General features: G+C 42.7%; 1 protein-coding gene and 1 long non-coding RNA gene across 2 annotated transcripts in view; one reads left to right on the top strand and one right to left on the bottom strand.

Moving 5' to 3' along the window:
* The first annotated feature begins 169 nt into the window (after window positions 1-169).
* On the top strand, window positions 170-22,372 carry LOC142826448 (uncharacterized). Its single transcript, XR_012900567.2, has 4 exons — window positions 170-307; window positions 11,138-11,177; window positions 18,894-20,971; window positions 21,095-22,372. It is a non-coding gene; the product is annotated as an uncharacterized LOC142826448 (long non-coding RNA).
* SLC15A1 (solute carrier family 15 member 1) overlaps window positions 16,100-22,608 on the bottom strand; it is a 54,398-nt gene continuing 47,889 nt past the window's right edge. The window contains exons 21-23 of the mRNA XM_006128130.5: window positions 22,366-22,512; window positions 20,631-20,738; window positions 16,100-16,678 (exon numbers count right to left, since the gene is read on the bottom strand). Coding sequence (XP_006128192.1) covers window positions 16,484-16,678; window positions 20,631-20,738; window positions 22,366-22,512 — 450 coding nt within the window. The 3' untranslated portion in view covers window positions 16,100-16,483. The remainder of the gene's footprint in view (window positions 16,679-20,630; window positions 20,739-22,365; window positions 22,513-22,608) is intronic.

Genomic DNA, 22,608 nt, shown 5'->3' with positions numbered 1-22,608 from the left:
GAACCCGAGCTCCCCATTCCCCTGCGCCGCGCGCGTAGAGCGGTCGTTACCGGTCCCGCGCGAAGGGGGGAGGAGGGGGCTGCTAACGTAACGCAAACCAGCTCGGGCGAGGGACAACGGCCGCCGTGCAAGGGGCGCGCGCGCTCTCGCCCCGCCCCCGAATGCCGGTAGCGGCACGAGGCGCTTCCCGGGCTTCGCGCCCGGATGATGGTGACCGGTCCGGGCTCGCGCAGATCCCCGCCGCCCTGCAGCTGCCAGCGGTGAATCGCCGCGGGAGGGGAGGTCGCGCCCGCGGGGGGTGTCTCGGGTGAGCGGTGTCTGGCCTTCGGGGCCGCGCGCGCGAGGGGCATGTGCCCCCGAAGACGGCTGGGGAGCGGTGTCTGGGGCAGGGGCAGTGTCCTGTGTCTGAGGGGGGCTCACTGGCGAAGGCAGGGCATAGTGTTCCCGTGCCTTGTCGTGAGTATCCGCCTAGGGCTGGAGCCTGAGCACAATGCGCAAAAACACCAACACCAGACATTGTGCTAAACTGCACCCTACTGCCATTTGGTCCCTTTTATCTGACATGCTGCAGTGATGTGCATTGGATTTACCTCACTGGCTTGGGAGCTCTTTCTCTAGATTGCCAACTAGCAAGTGAGATAACTGCCAATGAGCCATTTGAGTAACTCTGACCTGTTATCAATATTTTTTCATCACACCCAGGGGCGCCCTAGACTAGCTGCTAGCAACTGGCATCCTAGGCGAACCAAGCAATCGGCGCCTCCAACCCCAAGGGCAGATATAGACTGAGGTTTTTGGTTCTGTGGCTGGAGCCAAGGGGGCCGGGGATGGAGATCTGTGGCTGGGGAAAAGGGAGAGGGAACAGGGTACCAGTGGGGGGAGAGAGTCCCCTGCAACCACCTCCTCCCCCAGAGGGAAGCTGGCACACGCCTCTCCTGGGACGACCCCCCTCGCTTCTGCGGCACAGGGGAAGCTGTTGCCTGCCTCCCCCAGGGCCGACCCCCCTCCTGTGGTGCGTCTCCTCCCCCGGGGCCGACCTGCTCCGACCTGCTCCTCCCTCGGCATGGGGAACCCCTATGTACTGCTTCCCCCAGGGCCGACCCCCCCCTGCAGCCAGAGAACCCCCGCATGTGCCTCTCCCAGGGCCGACCCCCCACCCCCTCCGCAGCGCAGGGGAGGCCGGCACGTGCCTACCCCGGGGCCAACCCCTCTCCTCCCGTACTGCGGGGAAACCCACGTGCGCCTGTTCCCCCGGGGTTGATCCCCCCTCTCACGGTGCAAGGAACCCCTGCGCATTGCCTCCCCTGGGGCCAACTCCCCACGCTCCTCCTCCGGGACCGACTCACCCCTCCTGCGGTGCAGGGAAGCCGCACTCCTCCTCCAGTGCTGAAGTCAGGCGTTGGGGGAAGGGGAAGTGGCAGGGAATTTGGCGCCCCATTTAACTTGGCGCTCTAGGCAGCTGCCAGGTTTGCCTATAGGCACGGGCTGCCCCGATCACACCAGTCATTTGTTATAACCTCACCTATGCAGAGGATATCATGCACACACAGAGGAGTTGATTTCCCTTTCACACCACTGTAAGACTGGGTCTAAATGTAAAAATTGAATTGATCTGTTTGTCCACATGTGGAAAAGCACACCTCCACTGTAGGACTTACCTGCATTGCTGAAAGAATGCTTCTGTAGATATAGGAGATGACACCATCACTCAGGGAGATGATGTTTCTATATCAATAGAAAATCTTTCAGTCAGTGTACGCTGCATCTGTATTATGGTGTTATGATAGCATAGCTACCACAACACACAAAAAAACAACAAAAGGTCTGGTAGCACTTTATAGACTAACGCAGTTAGACCCCTGTGGGGTCACGACGAATTTACAGAGGGGTTGCAGCTGGATCCGGTTTTTTTCTTGAAAGAATGTGTCTCTCTCCACATGTAAAAAAAACATGAAATACCGGACAGAAGCCCAGCAGGGGCAATTTTACCCTGCCTCATATGGCAGGGGCGGGGAGTGAGGAGCGCTGCAGAGTCTAGTGAAAGGGGGGCAGGAGGGAGCAGTCACCAGGCGCCACGTTGGGGGGGTGCCAGAGCGTGCGCTGCTCTGGCCAACGTGAGCAGCAGAGTCCGACAGCTGGCCACATGATGCTCCCTGAGTCATGCTGTGAGCTGAGGCGGCCGGGCCGGGCTGGGCTTCAAGAACAGCCACTTTGAAAGTAAGAGTTTCCTCGTGCCTGGCTCTGCAGTGGTGGGGGGGAGATTAGATTGGAGCATGCTCCGGGACTCTGAGGATGCCTCTCAGAGGGAGGGGGGAGTGCACTGGGATGGGGGGGTGCTGGGAGGCCTGCCTCAGGTGGAGGGGGGAGTGCACTGGGATGGGGGGGGATGAGGGCCTGGCTCAGGGAGGGCTGGGTGCAGTCCCAAACTGGACAAAGTGGTGCAACTTTTGCTTAACGACTTTTGCTTCCACCCCCCCCTTTTTCTTTTTTTTGCTTAACAACTTTGGTGAGGGTGCGGGGTGTCACACATTCATTTAGCATTTTAGGGGGTCGTGGTATCACAAAGTTTGAGAACCCCTGGACTAACAAAACATGTAGATCCGTGGTCACTAACAGGTTGATCGCGATTGACTGGTCGATCATGAGGCCTCGACCAGTCAATCGCGCCCCCATTTCCCTCCCACCCTCAAGAAGCCCCACTACCTACCTCAAGTGAAAATGGAGGTAATGTCGACTTCCCTGGGATGGACAGAAGTCCTGCAGCTTAGCGCCACTTCCGACGATTCTGGAAGTGCGCTAGCTGCTCTGCCAGGTGTACTGCGGAAGGGAGCATTGGCTCACTGCACCGCACAGGAGGAGTGAGTCAGCCCCGGGGCAGGCGCGCGGGGGGTGGGGGTCGGCCCCGGGGTAGGCATGCGTGGGGGTTCCCTGCGCCGGGGGGGTCTGTGCGCAGGGCTTCCCTGTGCCGGGGGGGGGGGGTTGACCCCAGGGCAGGCACACGCAGGACTTCCCTGCGCCGGGGGAGCGTGTGAATTGGGCCCCGAGGAGGCACATGCTGGCTTCCCGTGGGGGGGGGGGGGGGGGGAGAATCCTGGGAGGTGGCAGATGCAGGGGACTCTCTGCTTCCACTGCCCCCCTCCTCCTGTTCCCATTGCCCCATTCCCACTCCCCACTGCCCAGTTCCCTCTCCCCAGCTACCGAACTCTGTCCCAATTCCCATCCCCACTTTTTGAACTCTGTCCCCATTCCCCTGTCCCGATCCACAGAACCCTGTCCCCACTGGCACCCTGTCCCCTGCCAAAGCACCCACTAGCACCCTTCCCCAGTACTATGTCCCCTGTTCCCACCCACACAGTTGGGACCACATTAGTGAAGCTTAGGGGGGGTGAAGGAGGGTTTTTTTGCATCTCACTTGTGTGGCCCCAACTGACTTTTCTTGGGTCAATGACCCCTGACTCAAGAAAGGTTCCCTGCCCTTCTGAGAAATAAAGAAAATGCAGAAACTTTTTGTTTGATACACTATTTGATTTAAAAATGAAGCCTAGCCAACAAACCCCAAACTGGGGCTAAGAACCCATCTGGCCACAGCATCATAACACTCCTGCGCTTACCTTTCCCCCAGACCCTACATCGGAGCCTATCATACACTGGAAACCCCTGTCCTGAGCCCCTCACATACCTCAACCCAAATTCCTGAACCCTCACATCCAGAAGTCTGTGGCTTGCTTAGTACCCTAACCCTACACTGCCCGGCCTGGCGCCCTCTCCTCAAGCCAGTGTCCTCTTATCCACCTTCTCCTACATCCAGATTTCCTCCCAGAACTTGCACCTCTCACCCCTTCCCACACCCAAATCCTTCATTCCCACTCTAGAGCCTACACATTCTGTCTCAACCCAGCAAGGTTACGGCTAGACTGCAGGAGTTTTTCAGGATTCCGGAGATATCCCAGAAAAACTCTTCTGTATCCACAGATGCATTTGTTCTTCCACTTCTTTTAGTGGAAGAGCAAACATGATCTTTCGGTCACCTCTATATTCCTCTTTCCACAAGGAATAAGGGGGCTTCCAAAAGAAGGGGTTTTTCTGACATTTGGTCCGGTCTAGACAGGCCAAATGTTGGAAAAACCTCTTCCTACAGAAGAATTGGGGAAAAAAGCAGCGGTATAAGGGTTGGGGATAGCAAGTGATGGAGAGGAGGAGAATAGAGAGGGTGGAGCTTCAAGGAAGGGGCGGGGTGGTAGATCTTGGCTTGTTCTGTCATTTAAGAAGTGATCTTGGGTGTGAAAAGGTTGGAGACCACTTACGTAGATGGTATCATGAGCTTTGGTGGGCACATGATACCATCTACATGTTTCGTTAGTCTATAAGGGTATGTCTACACTCGCCACCCTAGTTCGAACTAGGGTGGTTAATGTAGGCAACCGGAGTTGGAAATGATGCCCGGGATTTGAATTTCCCAGGCTTCATTTGCATATTGCCGGGCGCCACCATTTTTAAATGTCTGCTAGTTCGGACTCCGTGCCCGCGGCTATACGTGGCACGAACTAGGTAGTTCGGACTAGGCTTCCTAGTCCGAACTACCAGTACACCCCGTTCCACAGTACTAGGAAGCCTAGTCCAAACTACCTAGTTCGTGCCGCGGGTAGCCGCGGGCACGGAGTCCGAACTAGTGGACATTTAAAAACAGCGGCGCCCGGCAATATGCAAATGAAGCCCGGGAAATTCAAATCCCGGGCTTCATTTGCAACTCCGGTTGCATACATTAACCACCCTAGTTCGAACTAGGGCGGTAGTGTAGACATACCCTAAAGTGCTACCAGACCATTTGTTGTTTTTTTCTGTAACAGACTAACTGAGCTACCCCCTGAAGCTACCACAACACAGTTATGCTGATAGAATCTCTATAATGTGGACATACCACAAATAAGGAATAAACTCTCCCAATGTGTAGGAAAGAGAGGAACTGTGACAAGATCTCCAAAATCTGAATGATTCTTTTTTGAGTTTCAAGAAAGAGGAAACTAGCTCAAAATAGAAATTATTTATACAAAAAACAACACAAATAAGTGGGGACATAATTAGAAAGATCAAGACATAAAACAAGATTAAACAAAATAAGGACATAAAGAGTAACAAAAATATTTTATAAATACATTAGAAGCTTGAGAAAGACCAAGGTCCGTTATTCAATGAAGAGGGAAAGACAAAAACAGAAAACACAGCAATAGCTGAAGTATTAAATGCCTTTTTTATTTCAATTTTCACCAAAAAGGTTAGCTTTGATTGGACAACTAATCATTGTGAATGGAGTAGGCTCTGAGGCTAACATAGGGAAGAATAAGTTAGGGAAGAATAAGTTAAGAAGTGCTTAGTCAATTTAGGTATCAACAGGGCCTAATGAAATCCATCATATTCATATTAAAGTGGCGAGGAGTCCTGTGGCACCTTATAGACTAACCGAAGTGTTGGACCATAAGCTTTTGTGGGCAAAGACTCACTTCGTCAGATGCATGTCACGAAGTGGGTCTTTGCCCATGAAAGCTTATGCTCCAACACTTCGGTTAGTCTATAAGGTGCCACAGGACTCCTCACTGCTTTTGCAGATTCAGACTAACACGGCTACCCCTCTGATACTTGACATATTCATATAGTACTACTGGCTGAGAGATCTCGGAGCCATTAGTAAATATATAATCTGAGTACCCATGGAGTAGAGGAGATATCTCAGAAGACTGGAAAAGGGCAAATATAGAACCTATCTATCAACAAGGGAATAGAACAGCTCAGAGAATTATAGACCAGTCAGTGTAATTTAGTAACCAGAAAGAAAATGGAGCAAATAATCAAGCAATCAGTTTGTAAGCGTCTGGAAGATAAAAAGGTGAAAAGTTAACTAGTGATGTAAAAATCACATTTAATTGGCTAATCCGTTAAAGGGGGTGGGTTGGAGAGCCTCCTCTTCCCCCCCAGCACTGCAGGTACACCAAGACTTACTGTGGACAGAGGCTACTTCAGATGGTTGAAGCAGCCCTTGTCTGTGGTGGGCTCCCGGGTGGACTGGAGCAGAGCTGTTCCAGCTCCTGACGGTCAACATGGCTTTGTAAAGAAGTAATTGTGTCAAACCAACTGAATATCCTTCTTTGACAGGATAGCAAGCCTTATATATGTGGGGAAGCAGTAGATGCAATATATCTAGATGGGGGTCAGCAACCTTTTCAAACCTACATCAAAATTCAGAACAAGTGGCCAATAAAGAGCCATATAAGATTGCTCATTTGCATGACTGAAAATATACAACTTAATATTTATTGATAATCATGATTAATAGCATAAATGAAACATTGTACTCAATATTTTATTTAATGAGACTTCTGCTGCACATTTTTTAAAGCTTACATCATAACTGATCAAATCCAGCTTCATGCACACATTCAGGCTGTCTTCTGTCAATCTTGTGGCAAGGGGCTGAGGATGTGGGGGTGCAGTCATGATTTTATAGATCTCTATCATATCCCCCTTTAGTCTCCTCTTTTCTAAGATGAAAAGTACAAGTCTTTTTAATCTCTCTTCATATGGAACCCGTTCCAAACTCCTGATCATTTTGTTGCCCTTTTCAAAACCTTTTCTAATGCCAATATATCTTTTTTGAGCTGAGGCAACCACATCTGTATGCCGTATACAAGATGTGGGGGTATCATAGTTTTATATAGAGGTAAGATACTCTCTACCTTATTCTCTATCCCTTTTTTAATGATTCCTAAAATTCTATTTGCTTTTTTGACTGCTGCTGCACATTGAGTGGATGTTTTCAGAGAACTATCCACATTGACTCTTAAGATCTCTCTCTTGAGTAGTTGTAGGTAAATTAGCCTCCATCATATTATACGTATAGTTGGGATTATTTTTTCCAATGTTTATTACTTTGCATTTGTTAACATAAAATTTCATTTGCCATTTTGTTACCCAATCACTTAATTTGGTGAGATCTTTTTGAAGCTCTTCACAATCTGCTATGGTCTTAACCATCTTGAGTAGTTTAGTATCATCCACAAATGTTACGACCTCACTGTTTCTCCAGATCATTTATAAATAAATTGAATGGGATTGGTCCCAGGACAGACCCTTGGGGTTACCTCTCTCCATTTAGAAAACTTGTTTACTAGTTACCTCTCTCCATTCAGAAAACTTGTTTCCTGTCTTTTAACCAGTTCTCAAAGCATTAGAGGACCTTCCCTCTTATCCCATGACAACTTACTTTACTTAAGAGCCTTTAGTAAGGGACTTTGTCAAAGCCTTTCTAGAAATCTAAGTATACTATATCAACTGGATTCCCCTTGTCCCACTTGTTTTTGTGCCACGTCGCAGGCACCATGTAACACAGCTTCCTGCTCTTCCCATTCACCAGAAGGAAGCCTCCAGGAAGGATTCACAGGGGAAGACTTCAGGAAGTGTGTCCCAGGAAGGAAAAGGGCAGTGCACGCAGAACCTTTTTTGGTTCTGCTTGCTCTCTGCACACAGGATCTGGTGGGGAGGCTCACAGCTTTCTTTACCTGTCCCCTCATCCCCATGGGAAGGCATTACAATCTTACGGGGGCTGTAATGCTGTAGCACCAGCACTGGGTCCCTGATGTGAGAGGAACTGGGGGGACTGAGTTGAGGCTCCAGAAGAGCCATATCTGATTCCCTACTGAGCCATATTAGGCTTGTGAATCATAGGTTGCTGACTCCTGATATAGACTTTAATAAGGCTTTTGATATTGTTTCACCTGATCTTATAAACAACCTAGGAAAATATAGCCTAGAATAGATGAACTTACTATTAGGGAGGTGCACAACTAGTTGGAAAATTGTACTCAGAGAGTAGTTATGATTCATAATCAAGTGACAAGGACATATTAACCTGGGTCCTTCAGGGATCTGGCCTGGGTACAGTCCTATTCAATATTTATATAAATAATTTGGATAAATGGTTACACAATTACCTTCTTTTTAACATCCCTAACTTGCATTCAAGGCTGATTAAATGATCCAGTAGTTAGGTATATACAAAACTAGAAACTGACATAAGTTAATATTTTATCTTTGAGGTTAGTTTTTGTTGTATAATTCTGTGTCAGCCTGAAATACTAAGACTAAGTCAGCTTGTTAAGACTAAGGAGTCAAACTTAGATAAATATGCAAACTTTCATAACAGAACTCAAATGAAAAACTGTAATTAATAGACTTCCCATTATCTATTTTAGTTCATTTATATTACAAGAAAAAAACTGTTAAAGTGGAGTTAAGGTTAACCATGCCTGCCTATAACTCTAAGGCTACGTCTATACTGCAGGCTTTTTGTGCAAGAACAGTTGTTCTTGCACAAAAACTTCTGGATCGTCTACATTGCACGTGTGTTCGTGCGCAAATATATTTACAGTAAAGCATCAGAAGAGAGGGCTCCTTGCACAAGAGTTATTCCTCTCCCCGTGAACAATAAGCCCTCTTGCATAAGAAGGCAGTGTGGACGGGCAACAGGAGTTTCTTGTGCAAGAAAATCCTATGGTTAAAATGGCCATCAGAGCTTTCTTGCACAAGAGAGCATCCACACTACCATGGCAAGAAGCCTGCAGTGTAGACGTAGCCTAAGAGTTAGAAAGTCTATACAGTATATTGTATCGGAGGGGTAGCCGTGTTAGTCTGAATCTGCAAAAGCGGCGAGGAGTCCTGTGGCACCTTGCATCTGACGAAGTGGGTCTTTGCCCACGAAAGCTTATACTCCAACCCTTCAGTTAGTCTATAAGGTGCCACAGGATTCCTCGCCGCTTATACAGTATATTATAACTTATCTTCAAAAGTAAATACTATAAAGTAATTAAATATTACAACCACAAGGTTTGCATGGAAAAGTAAAGTGAAAGTACCCTAAACAACTTTAATTCCATCCCATGCCTCCTTTAGACCTTTCATCTTCAATACTGACTACAATTCAAGACCCATTCCCTTGCTATGCTGTGCAGTATTTACCATTCTGATTTATGTCTTGCTATCCACAATGTACGTGCTACGAACTTGATTACAACTGTCCTCCAGTATATCATTTCTCGTTTAGGATGGCAGTAAGGATAAGTGTATATTCAGACAGAGACAGGAGAGCAGAAATAGCTGATGCGCTGCAATGATGTGGAGGCTGTCATTCAGGACAGCCCCTGTTCTATCTACATACTAATTTTGTAATTCTATTTTTAAAATACGTTTATCTAGCAAGACTCGTTCTTTATAAATTCTTCCTCTGGTACTTAACAATTTCTGTTCCTGTGACATCTATCATGTTGGACTGAAAGAAAGCTACATAGAACCTAACTAGTTATTAGACAGATCCTGCCTACTCAGAATAGACCATTTTTCATTCTTGTAAAGTGGAGTTTTTTCAATCAAGCAAATATCTAATGCCTTTCCTTTGAGATTATTCTAATGCTAATCACAGAATTACATCTACTTTCTTCTATCCTGTTTCTGAAATGGAGTTCTCTGTGGAAACAAATACTCTCTGTGTTGCAGCTTGAATTTTCAGTTAAAAGTTGTTCTCTTCAATTATGCTTAAGCCTTTTTTTTTTCACTTCAGCCAAATGGTTATTCAGACTAGGATACTGAGTAAAAGATGTTCAGAAGGAAAAATGTACAAGCAAAAAAGGAGGAAAAATTGGAATTTGTAAAAGAAAATACCCCTTTTAAACAAATCCTGCATAAATTTGGACATAATCCTTGGACAGGACAGGGTCTTGCTGATGTCCATACCATTGCAGATTTAGAAGATAAATTGGCCAAATATTTCCTGGTATATAATCCTCTATGCTAGCTTTTCAAAAAAATGGGGGGGGGGGAAGAGAAATAGAGGAAGCAACACAGGCTGTAAACTGGAAAGCTGCTCTACTGACAGGGAACAGGCAGTCAAGGGGTATGATTTGCTCGAACAAGTAAAGCAGGAAAATAAAGAATTGGAAAAAGATGTTGAAAACCTGGAAAAGAATGAAGCACCATCCCCAGTTGTTAAACAACAGACTGCAAGCAGATTCACAGTGCCTGAAGAGTGGGGACAGAAATAGAAAAAGTTGGCCCTGACAAATATAAAGGATGAGGTCCACTTGCATTGCAACCAGAATCCTATGAGGGTCAAGCCCAAAAGAACGAAGGCTAGTGACTCCATTCTTCCCTTGTATAGGGTGTTAAGGGTACATGACAAATAAGGCTAAAAGTTGCTAGTAAAAACAAACTGGGCACATTGGTGCAAAAATTCAGAAACAAAACCCTCATGAAGAGGAGAAGAGGTAAACTATATCTTAGCTGACTGCAGAAATGAACATTTGGATTTACTCAAGAAAAGGAACCAGAAAGTGTGGGGACTAGTTAAGGAGCCCACCCTTCTTGCTAAATTAGTAAGGGACAAAACCTGTGTCCATGAAAAGGGGCCATTCAGCAGAAATCAGAAATCAGAGAAAGCAGAATCAGACCCAGACAGATAAGAAATCAAACAAATGTGAGAATGGGTAAGAGGTTTGGACCCCTGAGAGCATAGTGGCAGGAATAAGGGAAGGTGGCAAGTACAAGCATTGGAGATTTAAATTCTTGGAAAATTACTTGGAATGGTGATATCTAAACTAATGAAGTTTTCATTTGAAGGACAAAGCAAGTGATTAAGGGAAAGAGAGTGAGACATTAACTGTGTGGAGTCTGGAAGGAATTGAGCAATTGTTGTAATATGCTAGTAGGAAAAGTGTTCTAAGAAAATTTATGCTAATGTTATCGTTTAATCCTGGGATAAATTTAATGTTTATAAAGTAACCCTGTGACAATGTATAATACATATGATTTTGTTTTGCAAAAGGAAAACCTTTTAATTATAATGAAGTGGTAGTTGGAAACTGAGGTACACCACTTTATTAATTTAATGATAACACAGTGGGATAATTCACACTCAAATCATAAAGGAAAAATTTATTAAAGCTTGGTCTGCTTATAAAACAAAATAATAAGGAAGTATTGGGGAACTGCAGGCAAATAAAGACATCAGCAAGAATATCTGTAAAATAAAGAAGTATGTTAAGACATAATGTGCCACCCCAATGGGGGTAGAAAAATGTTTTCTTTTGTCTTTCAGAAAATCAGGAAGAGTTGGTACTATCTGAAGAGCAATCAAGGTTAATATGGATTTGTTGTTGCAACAAAAATTGTGTTTCATGTGTTGTTGTGTCTCGTGTTGTTTTGTTTGTTCTGTGTTATTTGTCTCAATTCTAGCATTATTGTGTATTATTTTGGAAAAAGAGAGGATACTGTAGTAAGCAAGAAAAAAAATCAATGACTTTCTAATCAGACCTCTTCCTGTCACTACCCACCTCCTGCCAAATTGTTAATTAAATGCTTATCTCCATGGTGGTCCACCTAAGGAGCAAGGATCAGGCGGTGGCATGGTTGTTGTTGCAGACTTGCTGGGATTGGCAAGCTACTAAAGTTGATTCTGAAACTATGTAAGTAAAGCAGAAGTTGGAGTGGGTAGGTACAAAAATAAACTGTGTTGCAAGTAAAGAGGTGCAGGCACAGGAAACTTAAATTCCTGTGAATGGTAACAGCTTGGTATGGTAACGGTTTAAGCTAGTAAAGGTAATATTTTAAAGAATAAGCAGTTACCCAAAGTGATATGAAACACAAATAACAGATAAATCACAGGTGTGGAGGTGTCCCTGTTCCTAAAGCACATGCAGGGACAGTAATGGGAAACACGCATGCCCTCCCTGCTATAACCACAGGATGGACTGGTAAACAGGAGGTCATCATTGCCACAGGTGCAGGGCACACTTATTGGCTGTGTCTAAACTAACATGATTTTGCAGAAATACTTTTAATGGAAAAGTTTTTCCATTAAAAGTATTTCTGCAAAAGAGCGTCTAGATTGGCAAGTGCCTTTGCGCAAAAGATTTGCTTTTGCGCAAAAGCATCCGTGCCCAGTATAGACACGCTTTTGCGCAAGAAAGCTCCGATGGCCATTTTAGCCATCGGGCTTTCTTGCGCAAAACATTAAGGTGCCTGTCTACACTGGCCCTCTTGCACAAGTATTCTTGCGCAAGAGGACTTATCCCTGAGCGGGAGCATCAAAGGATTTGCGCAAGAAGCACTGAATTCTTACATTAGAACGTCAGTGCTCTTGTGCAAATTCAAGCAGCCAGTGTAGACAGCTTTTGCACAAAATCTTGCCAGTCTAGACGCACCCATTGGGTCTTAATCCCTTATAACAACTTACTTTTTGTGCCGGGGTATATTTAAAATCCTGAGAATATTTTTGTATTTTCTCTGCATGTGCTGTTAATCCTACGCTCATAGATGGTGGAAGCGTTTAAAGGTTAACATATTGTTATTCAAAGAAGAATACGTGTAAAAACAATTTCTGCTCCATGTCTGATAGGTCAACTTGACCTGTCCTCCCACGGCTCAAATACTGTATGGGGCAAGAACCACTCTTCTCCATAATCAGCCATTTACTGATTGGTAACTTGGACCAAATTGTATGGATGGGTCTATCAAAATCAGGAGATCAGTGAATTGACTAAAACTACACACACAAAAATTCAGGCTAGATGCATGGCCATGCTTCATTAAGGAGAGAAGAATACTTAGAATAGTGGGCCAGGCTCAAAAATTAAGTGTTCATCACTGGTGTATTTATGATGTATTTAGAGGATAGTCACCCACCTGGACTATGGCCTTAAACATAACCTTATACCCCATCATTGTTATACTGATACTAATAATGATTGGCTACGTCTACACTGGCCCCTTTTCCGGAAGGGGCATGTAAATTTCACTAGTCGTCGTAGGGAAATCCGCGGGGGATTTAAATATCCCCCGCGGCATTTAAATAAAAATGTCCGCCGCTTTTTTCCGGCTTTTAAAAAAGCCGGAAAAGAGCGTCTAGACTGGCCCCGATCCTCCGGAAAAAGTGCCCTTTTCCGGAGGCTCTTATTCTTACTTAAATCCCCCGCGGATTTCCCTACGACGCCTCCTGAAATTTTCATGCCCCTTCCGGAAAAGGGGACAGTGTAGATGTAGCCATTATGTTTATCATTATGTGTTGTTGGAGCAAAACAATGTATGTTAAATTGAAATCACAAGCCTATGTAATGTCTTAATATATATTGCCATGAAACAGTTACAAAATATTTAAGAATGTAACCACTCAAGAATTGTTCTTGAAGAGTTAAAAGGGGAACAATGTAGTCCTGGAACTTTGAAACTCATAAGTCAGTTACTTATAATGAATGGATGTTATAGCAAAAGTTTTGAATTAAATTTAAATACAAGATGTAGGCCTCAGACAGGCCAGGCAGCTTTGTTAACTTAGCTCCAGCTCTGTTTGATGTTAGCATGTTCTGAAGTTAAAGTGAAGGAATTAGCATTGCCAGATGGTTTAACCCAAAAGAGTGAACACTTCCCTCCTTCCGCCCCCCAAAAAAAAACGCTGAGAAAAAAAATTCTGTTGAGAAAATAAAAAATCAGCATGGCCCTTTTCAGAAGAGGCTTTTTGCTGGAGGCCATTTTGTTTTTCTATTCCAGCCACAAGACAAGCCCCTGTGGAACCAGGTAAGCAGGATAGAGTTGGGGGAGTGTGAGGGCATCAGAGGGGCCTGGCAAGGGGCCCAGCGGGGAGGTTGAGGGCTGAGCGGTTGCTGGGTGTGTCGTAGGCTTGCCAGGTGTCCAGTATTTTCGCCTCCTGGCAGGGGGAAAAAATCAGAAAATTCCAGACATTTTAGGTGTCCAGTATTTTCTGAATTTTTTTTTACCAGACAGAAGGCGAAAATACTGGATTGTCTGGGTCAATATCGGACACCTGGCAACCCTAGAAGGGATGGAATATTGTAATGCATAGTGATGTTAATATTAGGTAAGGCCTTGTAATAGATAAAAAGAAGTTTAATGTTGAAAGACTTTGTAACTTTGTTAAAGTGACTAGAAGTACTATAGGAATAACTAATTGCAAAATTGTACTTACAGAATGTGAAAATAGCTCCCTTAGGGGGGAAGTGAAATTCCTGTATAAAATACCAGAATTTTTTATAGTTTATATGTATGGTATGGTTAACAAAAAAACCAAAAAACAACCCTAGCTATTTAAATGTATAGCTAACGTACTTTGTGAGATTAGGAGGTGTGGCTACCTTTTCGTGTTATCATCTTGTTCTAATATTAATATTGTATTATCATCTTGTTCTAATAAGCACACTAAAATAATGCTTATAACTTATAAATAATACTTATAACTATTTGATTACTTACCCACTATTTTGTTTCAGCCATATACTGAGTTCCAGTTACTTAGTACTTAGCCAGATGATACACCACCAGTGAAAACATGTTTATGAAATACTCATGAATATTTCAAGGAAGTAACTGTAGTGCAGAAAATGCTATATGGCTGATATAAAGTCTAATTGCATTGTTTATCATAGTTGTCCATGTAGCAAGCTACTTAAAAATTTCCTGATAATATTGTTGTATATCTGCAAGTCAACTGATTATCTAATTTAAATAAGGAAATGGATGTGGATTACTTAATGTTTTCAGAGAAGAATAAAGTTAAAATATAATTCAATAAGAATCAGGAACATGTATTTTAAGAAAATGAGAAAGATGCAATTGTTTTATGTTTTTGATTGGATTTGCACAGATATTTGAGCTCAGATAACGAGGCAAGTTTCTGTTAACTTCTTGAGTAGTCTTCTGAACTGTAAAACTCTTCCTGTGCCCATTCCTTCCCTGAGCATGACAACTTTTTCAAGTGGGCCTTGCAACATTATATTTTCTTTTCAAAGCAAGTTAAAAATAAATCATCTACCTCTGAACCAAATAACCAAGAAGCCTGCTCTTTAGTCTTTTGTTCAGCATAAAATGTCACCCTACAGTGTTCCCTAAAATGCTAACTGCTCACATATTCACTGAAGATTTATCCCTTTTATCTTATTTAAATTCTTCCCCATATACATACCTCCATGCCTACTAGAGTAGCATATGATGTAACTGTGTATACTTATCTGTATATGCCTTTTTCTACCGATTATTTTAATATTAAAAGAAAAGAGTTGACAGTCTACTAATAAGTGCTACATTTGGTAAGGACAACTCTTTGGGCAGAAGATGTTATCCTCATTGGAAACTACCTGCTTCTGTTTGTAAATTTAGTGGACAAAGAAAAGGCTGGGGCTATGTCTAGACTGCAGACTTCTTTCGGAAGAAGCTTTTCCGGAAGAGATCTTCCGAAAAAACTTCTTCCGAAAGAGCATGTCTACACTGCCAAAGTGCATCGAAAAAGCAATCTTCTTTTCGAAAGTTAGCATCCACACTGAATGGACGCTATCTCGCATTTAAACTGTGATTACTGTGGTTGGAGTGGCCACCAGGGCACCTGTGCTTTTCCCTCTTCCCCGTCCACACGCTCCTTTTTCCGAAAGAGCTCTCTTGGAAAAAAGCTTTTTCCTCATAGAAGGAGGATTACCAATGCTGGAAAACCCCCTCTGTTCTTTCAGTTTTCTTTCGAAAGAATGTGATTGCAGTGTGGATGTAACTGAAGTTTTTTCCGAAAAAACTCTGTAGTGTAGACACCTGACAGAGGTGCCTGTTGTAACATCTTGACAAATCCACTCCAAGTAAAGTAGGGGTCTAAAGTTCTTCCTTAGTTGAAAACACTATATTCAATTCCTTTTCCCCCCCTCAAAGAAATACCTCAAACTACAGTATATTGTTAGTAGGTGAGTTTTATTTTATTTTATTTTATTCAGAGTTCAGTTCTCTTTTATCTTCATCTTGGTGACTGCTTGAGTCTAAAACATTTGGTTAAAGTTACCAGTAGTTAATTGGGTAGGGAGAGTGTACAGGTGAATTGGAGGGGTCTAGACTGTAATACTAACTGGTATTACATATACAGTATGCACATATACAGTATGTGCAGGTTTCTATAATTATTCAATGCATTTTTGTATTCATTATTTCTAAGACAGTTTTAAAAAGGATCAGTTTTTCCTGAATAACTGTGGGCTGCTTGGGCTGTCCAAACAGTATGGCTTTATTGAATATTTCCTGGCAATATTTGCCTTTTCACAATATAAAATTAAAATACAATATAAAAATAACACATTTTCATCACAGGAACTCTTCAGCACTGTCAAGTGCAATTTCAGCAGTTTAATGCTTTGAGACTGAAGCTTCAGATCCATTTTTAAAGTGCAAATTCTTCTGAGAGCAACTTTCCAGAGTTTTCTGAGGGTATCATGTTCTGTGTACAAGACTAAGCTCTTGATCTTGCTCCTCAGGATGATCTGCATTTTAAATGAGGAATGCTCTTTTCCCCCTTACCCAGGGGAAAGCCCATCCAACTGTGGATTAGATACTCCAGTATTTTTAGTGTGGCTGTAGTTAGTGGGGTGCCATAAATTTACATCATGCAGCTCTGAATACACCTTTACATCTCAGTCTGAGAGATAGGATTTTTTAAAATGGAACCGGGCCATTTCTCATTGTCCATATTCTTCTTTTCTTCATCATCAATTTGAGATTCAATCTCAGCTGGATCCACATATGTGTAAAAATAAGCCATGACCGAAAAAATAATGCAAACTGCCATCAGTAAGGCAGCAAATAGCACATATTCTGCCCACTGTAAAGAAACAAACATTAACATTATTTATCTATAAACATTTCTATGGTTCACTATCATGATGCTATCTTTCTGCAAACAAGCAGACATTCCTGAATGGGTTCTAAAGCTCTACTATATAGAGCAAGACCTTTTGCGCAAGACCATCCATGGCAGTGTGGATGTCCTTTTGCGCAAGACCATCCATGGCAGTGTGGACACTCTCTTATGTAAGAAAGCTCTGATGGCCATTTTAGCCATAGGGGTTTCTTACGCAAGAAACCCCTGTTCCCATCCACACTGCCTTTTTGCGCAAGAGGGCTTATTCCTTATAGGGAGCGGAATAACTCTTGTGCAAGAAGCCCTCTCTTCTAATGCTTTACTGTAAATTTACTTGCGCAAGAGCATGCGTGCAGATGCTCCAAAAGTTTTTGAGCAAGTACATCTGTTCTTGTGCAAAAAGCCTACAGTGTAGACGTAGCCCTGTTGTAATGTAAAGCAAGGAAAGGGTTTGGCTATGCCAGGAAAATAGGATCTGCCTGGAGTGGGATTGCTTCTCATAAATCCAAACAGGAAGGAGGCAGAATCACCAAATCAAGTGCAATTCTCAAAATTACATAACTCACCAAATGTCAAAAGCGACTGAACAAAGATAAGCCAGTAATAATAAAATGAACCTGAAATAGAATTGCTTCTCAATAAATGTTACAGAAAATAGATAAAATGGAAAAATTTGGAGTAGTGCTTTGTTTTGCCATGGCTAAATCAATGCTTAAAGTTTGAAAACTAGAAGAAAATGTTATTGGAAACCAAATTAACTATAACCTTTTTTGGTTAAAACACAGCAAATGATAAGAGTTCATAGGGCTGAAGAAAAAAATGCACTTGATGGAATTGCCATCTAAAAAATGTACTAAAAAATTAAACATTTAAACAATCCCCTTAAAATAAAAGTATTTTAGAAACTATAATCATTTAAATAAAGCATACATATTTTCCTTTTATTAAAACAATAATTTAAGGATCCTAGCAATAGCAGGTAAATCTGCGAGTAGAAAATAATTACACACACACACACACACACACACACACACACACGGCTTTAGAAGGGACCAGGTACCCAATTAAAGTACTTTTGAGATCCATCTAGCTATCACATATGCATCTAAAAATAACCCAAAGTTTATAGGCTGGGCATGTTGAGAGTACTCTGCAGTTTGTTTCAGATGATCCTGTAGAGTTACTGGTTAACTACAGATGAATCTGTGTACAGTTCTCTGTCTAAAAAGACTGGCACCATGATAGCTATCCCTGTGCAGTGGTTTTCAACCTCTGTTCGTTTGCAGACCCCTAAAATTACAAATGGAGGTGCAGCCCCCTTTGAAAATCTTAAACATAGTCTACAGACCCCCAGGGTCTGCAGACTACAGATTGAAAACCACTGCCTAATACAGATGTGGGCAATAATTGTTGATGGGGAAGCCACTCCAAGAATGTAGTAAGTGTTCAAGGGCGGCACCTTTCTATGAATAGTTGAGGGTCTGGGCCAGAAGTTGGGTACAGGAAGTAGCTCTGGCTAGTGGATCTGTGCAAGAGAGGGTGTGGGGTCTGGGCGGGAGTTTGGGCAAAGGAGGGGGTTGTGACCTGGGGCAGACGATTGGGGGGGGCAGAGTCTAGGATGGAGTTATGACCAGGGGCAAGGACATAGGAAGGGGTGCAGAGACTTTGGGTTGTGAGCTGGGGCAATGGATTGGGGTGTGAGACAGGATAGGGGATCAAGCATAGATTCGGGCCAGGAGGCACTTCCGTAGGCAAAAATGCATATGCTGGCCCCAGCAACCAGCCGCCTTGAGTGGCATGTGGGGACGTGGCAGGCAAGGTCCCCATTGATCGGCAGGACATTGGCAGCCCAGAGTATCATGGCTAGCTGGATCTGAAAGTTTCTTGGGCTGGATCTGGCCCATGGGTTGTATTTTCCCTCCTCCTGGCTTGATGGGAGCTAAACAGGCATGATTCTAGTCTCACAGAAGTCTATGGCAAAGCTTCCACTGATTGCAGTGAGTGAAACTCAAATGCTAACAGGCACTCAACCTTTCTGTGACAGCACTTAGCATAACTGGACCCTGGTGATGACTAAGTCTCCTAAGCACTACAGTAATAATACAAATATATAATACAATAATTACTTAAGCGGGAAAAACCTTAATTAACTGTGTTTTGTTCTCTTGCTGTTCAGCTTGGCAGGGCTCAGAAATGCCATAAAAACCCACGTGCAAAGGGGAGTCATTTCCACCCGCAAACTGAAGACTAATTAAAGAATGGCACTGATGCTTTTGAAGGGATCCTGTACAGTCCTCTTTGGCCAGAAGAACAGTGACTCTGATGCCAGGGGCAGGTGGCTAGAGGTTTTTGAAATAATGGGAGTGAAGAAGGGGACTCTATGGGCTTCATCTATGGCCAGGAGAGGAACTCTGGTGTGTTGAAATTAAAAATACTTCAAGGTGTTTTTCACAGGGTGCCCTATTGTTGTCTGCCCAGCTAAGCTTCATTCATTTGCAGGAGTGGTCTCCCTTTTCTGGTTGTTGTAGTAATTTATTTTAGAGGTTGCTAACATGATTTGCAACTTTAGTTGCAGACTAAACAGATCTGGCCTTTTCATAAACAGAACAGGAATTAGATCTAGAAAAAGCTGGGGGGGACGACAGCTATTAGGAACTCCTAATAGGATTTAAAAAAAAAAGAGAACTGTTTTAAAATACATCTTATAAGAACCAGAGTGTTCCAGCAGAATCTTAAGAAGATGCTCCAAACTCCAAGCCACCAACCTTTTCTGTCCATTTTGATAAGGGAAGCAACTCCCTCAGGTATGTAACCCGGAATTTGGAGAAGTTTCCTCCTGAGAATTGCATCTTAATACAACACCCAGAAAATCTGGCCACTGTGTTCTTTAGAGTTATACACACCAGATTTTATCTAAATAAATCATAGCATCTTGTGAGATGTTAATTACCCAATTATATCAGTGTTCTTCATATAGGCTTCATCTAGACTGCAAGCCTCTTTCGAAAAAGAGCATCTAGTCTACAACCAGTACTTTTAAAAAGCAAGCTGCTTTTTCAAAAGAGAGCATCCCGGCAGTCTGGACACGTTCGAAAAAAGGCATTATTCTTCATAAAACGAAGTTTTCCGTGTAAAAAAAAAAATGCATTCTTTCGATTTACTTTCAAAAGAATGCAGCAGCAGTCTAGATGTAGAGGAAGTTGTTTTGAAAAAAGGCCACTTTAAAAATAAACCTCTGTAGTCTAGACACACCCATGGTTTAGAGAGGCCTTTACATCTGAACTGAGGTCACTCAGTTGTAAGTGGTAATTCTGTATGGCTGATTGTGGGTTTCAAGTGATTCTCCTCTATCTAGTATTTTTTTAATCATATGCTCATGTCCTGTTATAATAATTACAAATCCTCTGTAGTAATGAAGAGATGCAAAAAGGTTATGAGGCTTATCTATGATAGTTTTCCCTGTACCATAGCTGTATAAAATATTGGACTGATAGAATATAGTAAAAAATAATAATACAATATACTAGTACAGTAGGGGTGAGGAACCTTTTTGGGATTGGGGGCTGTAGACTCACAGAAAAATCAGTTGTGGGGCTACACACAAGTGAAAACCAAAAAAACAGAAAAAACAAACCACTTATCACTAACATGGCACCTGACTGAGAAGCAGAAAGCCACTCCCCACTTCCCCTTGCATACCAGTGCTGAGGCAGGCCCAGGCTAGTAGATCTTGTGTGCTTCAGCCCTGCAGGGGAGTGGCAGAAGTGGTGGAGTTCCAGCACAGATTCCCCAAACTTGGGGCGAGAACCCTGAGCCTTGAAGGCTGCATCCAGGCAAGCTGGGGGCCACATCTAGCCCTCAGGTCTTAGGTTCCCCACCAATGCAGTATAGTTTTGTGCTAATGTCTATTTACCTGTTCACTGAGTTTTGATGCCCCAGCCACAATGAGAACAATGATGTTACCAACAGCCACAGTCAGAAGCCAGCCTGCCTGTAGCACAGATTTCATATTGGAAGGTGCCTGCAGAAACAAGATATTTAATTGAATTGCTTTGCATCTTAACACATCTTATAAAAGTAAATCTTGTAGTTCCATGTTTGATCTTCAAAGTTTAGATGTTTACAGAATCACAGAACTGGAAGGAATCGCTAAAGGTCATCAAGTCCAGACCCCTGCACTCATGACAAGACTGAGCACCATCTAGACCATCCGTAACAACTTTCAAGTATCTAAAATATTATTACAAAGAGGAGGTAGAAACAACCTTAAAAATCTCCAATAATGGAGATTCCACCACCCCCCTATTCAATTTATTCCAGTGCTTATCCATCTCAATAGTTAGGAAATTTACTGTATTTGCATTATTTTTGCTATAGTGCCACACTGTTGACTCATATCTAGCTTGTGGTCTGCTATGCCCCCTCAGACCCATTTCTGCAACACTCCATCATAGGTAATAATTTCCCATTTTGTATGTGTGCAACTGATTGTTACTTCTTAAGTGGAGAATTTTGAATTTGTCTTTATTGAATGTAATCCTATTTACCTCAGACCATTTTTCCAGTTTATCCAGATCATTTTGAATTTTAACTGATTCTTAATATTAACCTCAAATACTGTTTGTTTGGTTTTTTTTAATTTAAAAATTATGGGAATGGGAAAGAAAGATTGTGGGAGCAGTACATTCCCAATATTCCTTATAATTCTGCACATATTATGTACAATGATTGATTAACAAGCATATTTTACATATGACAAACTCAGGCACAAAATTGTTCACAATAACACATCAAATTATAGTTGTCTAGGTACTTATACTGTATCCATCGTAACAGTATACGAGCACAACATATTACAGTACATATATTCTTTATCAAAATGAAAGGAAAAGGACATAAAAAAGAAAAAAATATGGCTAATATGTAGACAAATTTGCTACGTCTAGACTGGCATGATTTTCCGCAAATGCTTTTAACAGAAAAGTTTTTCTGTTAAAAGCATTTGCGGAAAAGAGCGTCTAGATTGGCACGGACGCTTTTGCACAAAAGCACTTTTTGCAGAAAATCGTCCGTGCCAATCTAGACACGGTTTTGCGCAAGAAAGCCCCGATCACCATTTTCGCCATCGGGGCTTTTTTGCGCAAAACAGTTTTTAACTGTCTACACTGGTCCTCTTGCACAAAAGCATTTGCGCAAGAGGGCTTTTTCCCGAGTGGGAGCAGCATAGTATTTGCGGAAGAACACTGACAATCTTACATCACATCATCAGTGTTCTTGCGGAAATTCAGGCGGCCAGTGTAGACAGCTGGCAAGTTTTTAAAAACTTGCCAGTCTAGATGCAGCTGTTGAGTATCTTAAAAATAGGGGGAGAGGAATTATTTAGGGTGATTCAAAGAGGCACACAATTAAACGGATTCAAAAGTCTTTTACTTCAGAGTAAGTCAGGTTTGCTTTGAGTTTAAATTGAATAGGGACACTTTTAAGGTAAAAATTAAAATCTGGTAAGTATTCTGATTCACATAGATGGTGGTGGTGGTAACTATTTTTCTTTATGTGATGGTCTAATTGTCTTTCTGTTTGCTTGGTAAGATCATTACATTAATCAGTAAAAGGTAAAGCAAAATCTAACATAATTGACTGAAACCTACCTGAGAATAGGAAAATGACAGTCCAGTGACAGAGAAGACCACTTCTCCACATGTTATAATGAAATACTGAGGGATCTGCCAAGCCATATGAACTGTATTGGGCTGGATATCTTCAACGTATCTGAGTCCTAGTGTGTCATTATTACACTAAAATAATAATAATGAAAATACATGAGAAACAATGATGAATATGTTGCATGTTTTCCTAAAGATAAAAATATGCTATGAGATTTTCATTAGGGA

This window comes from Pelodiscus sinensis, chromosome 1 (genome assembly GCF_052426305.1).
Source record: "Pelodiscus sinensis isolate ZL-2025 chromosome 1, ASM5242630v1, whole genome shotgun sequence".
Taxonomy (NCBI): Eukaryota; Metazoa; Chordata; order Testudines; family Trionychidae; genus Pelodiscus; species Pelodiscus sinensis.
This window is presented reverse-complemented; position numbering and strand designations above follow the sequence as displayed.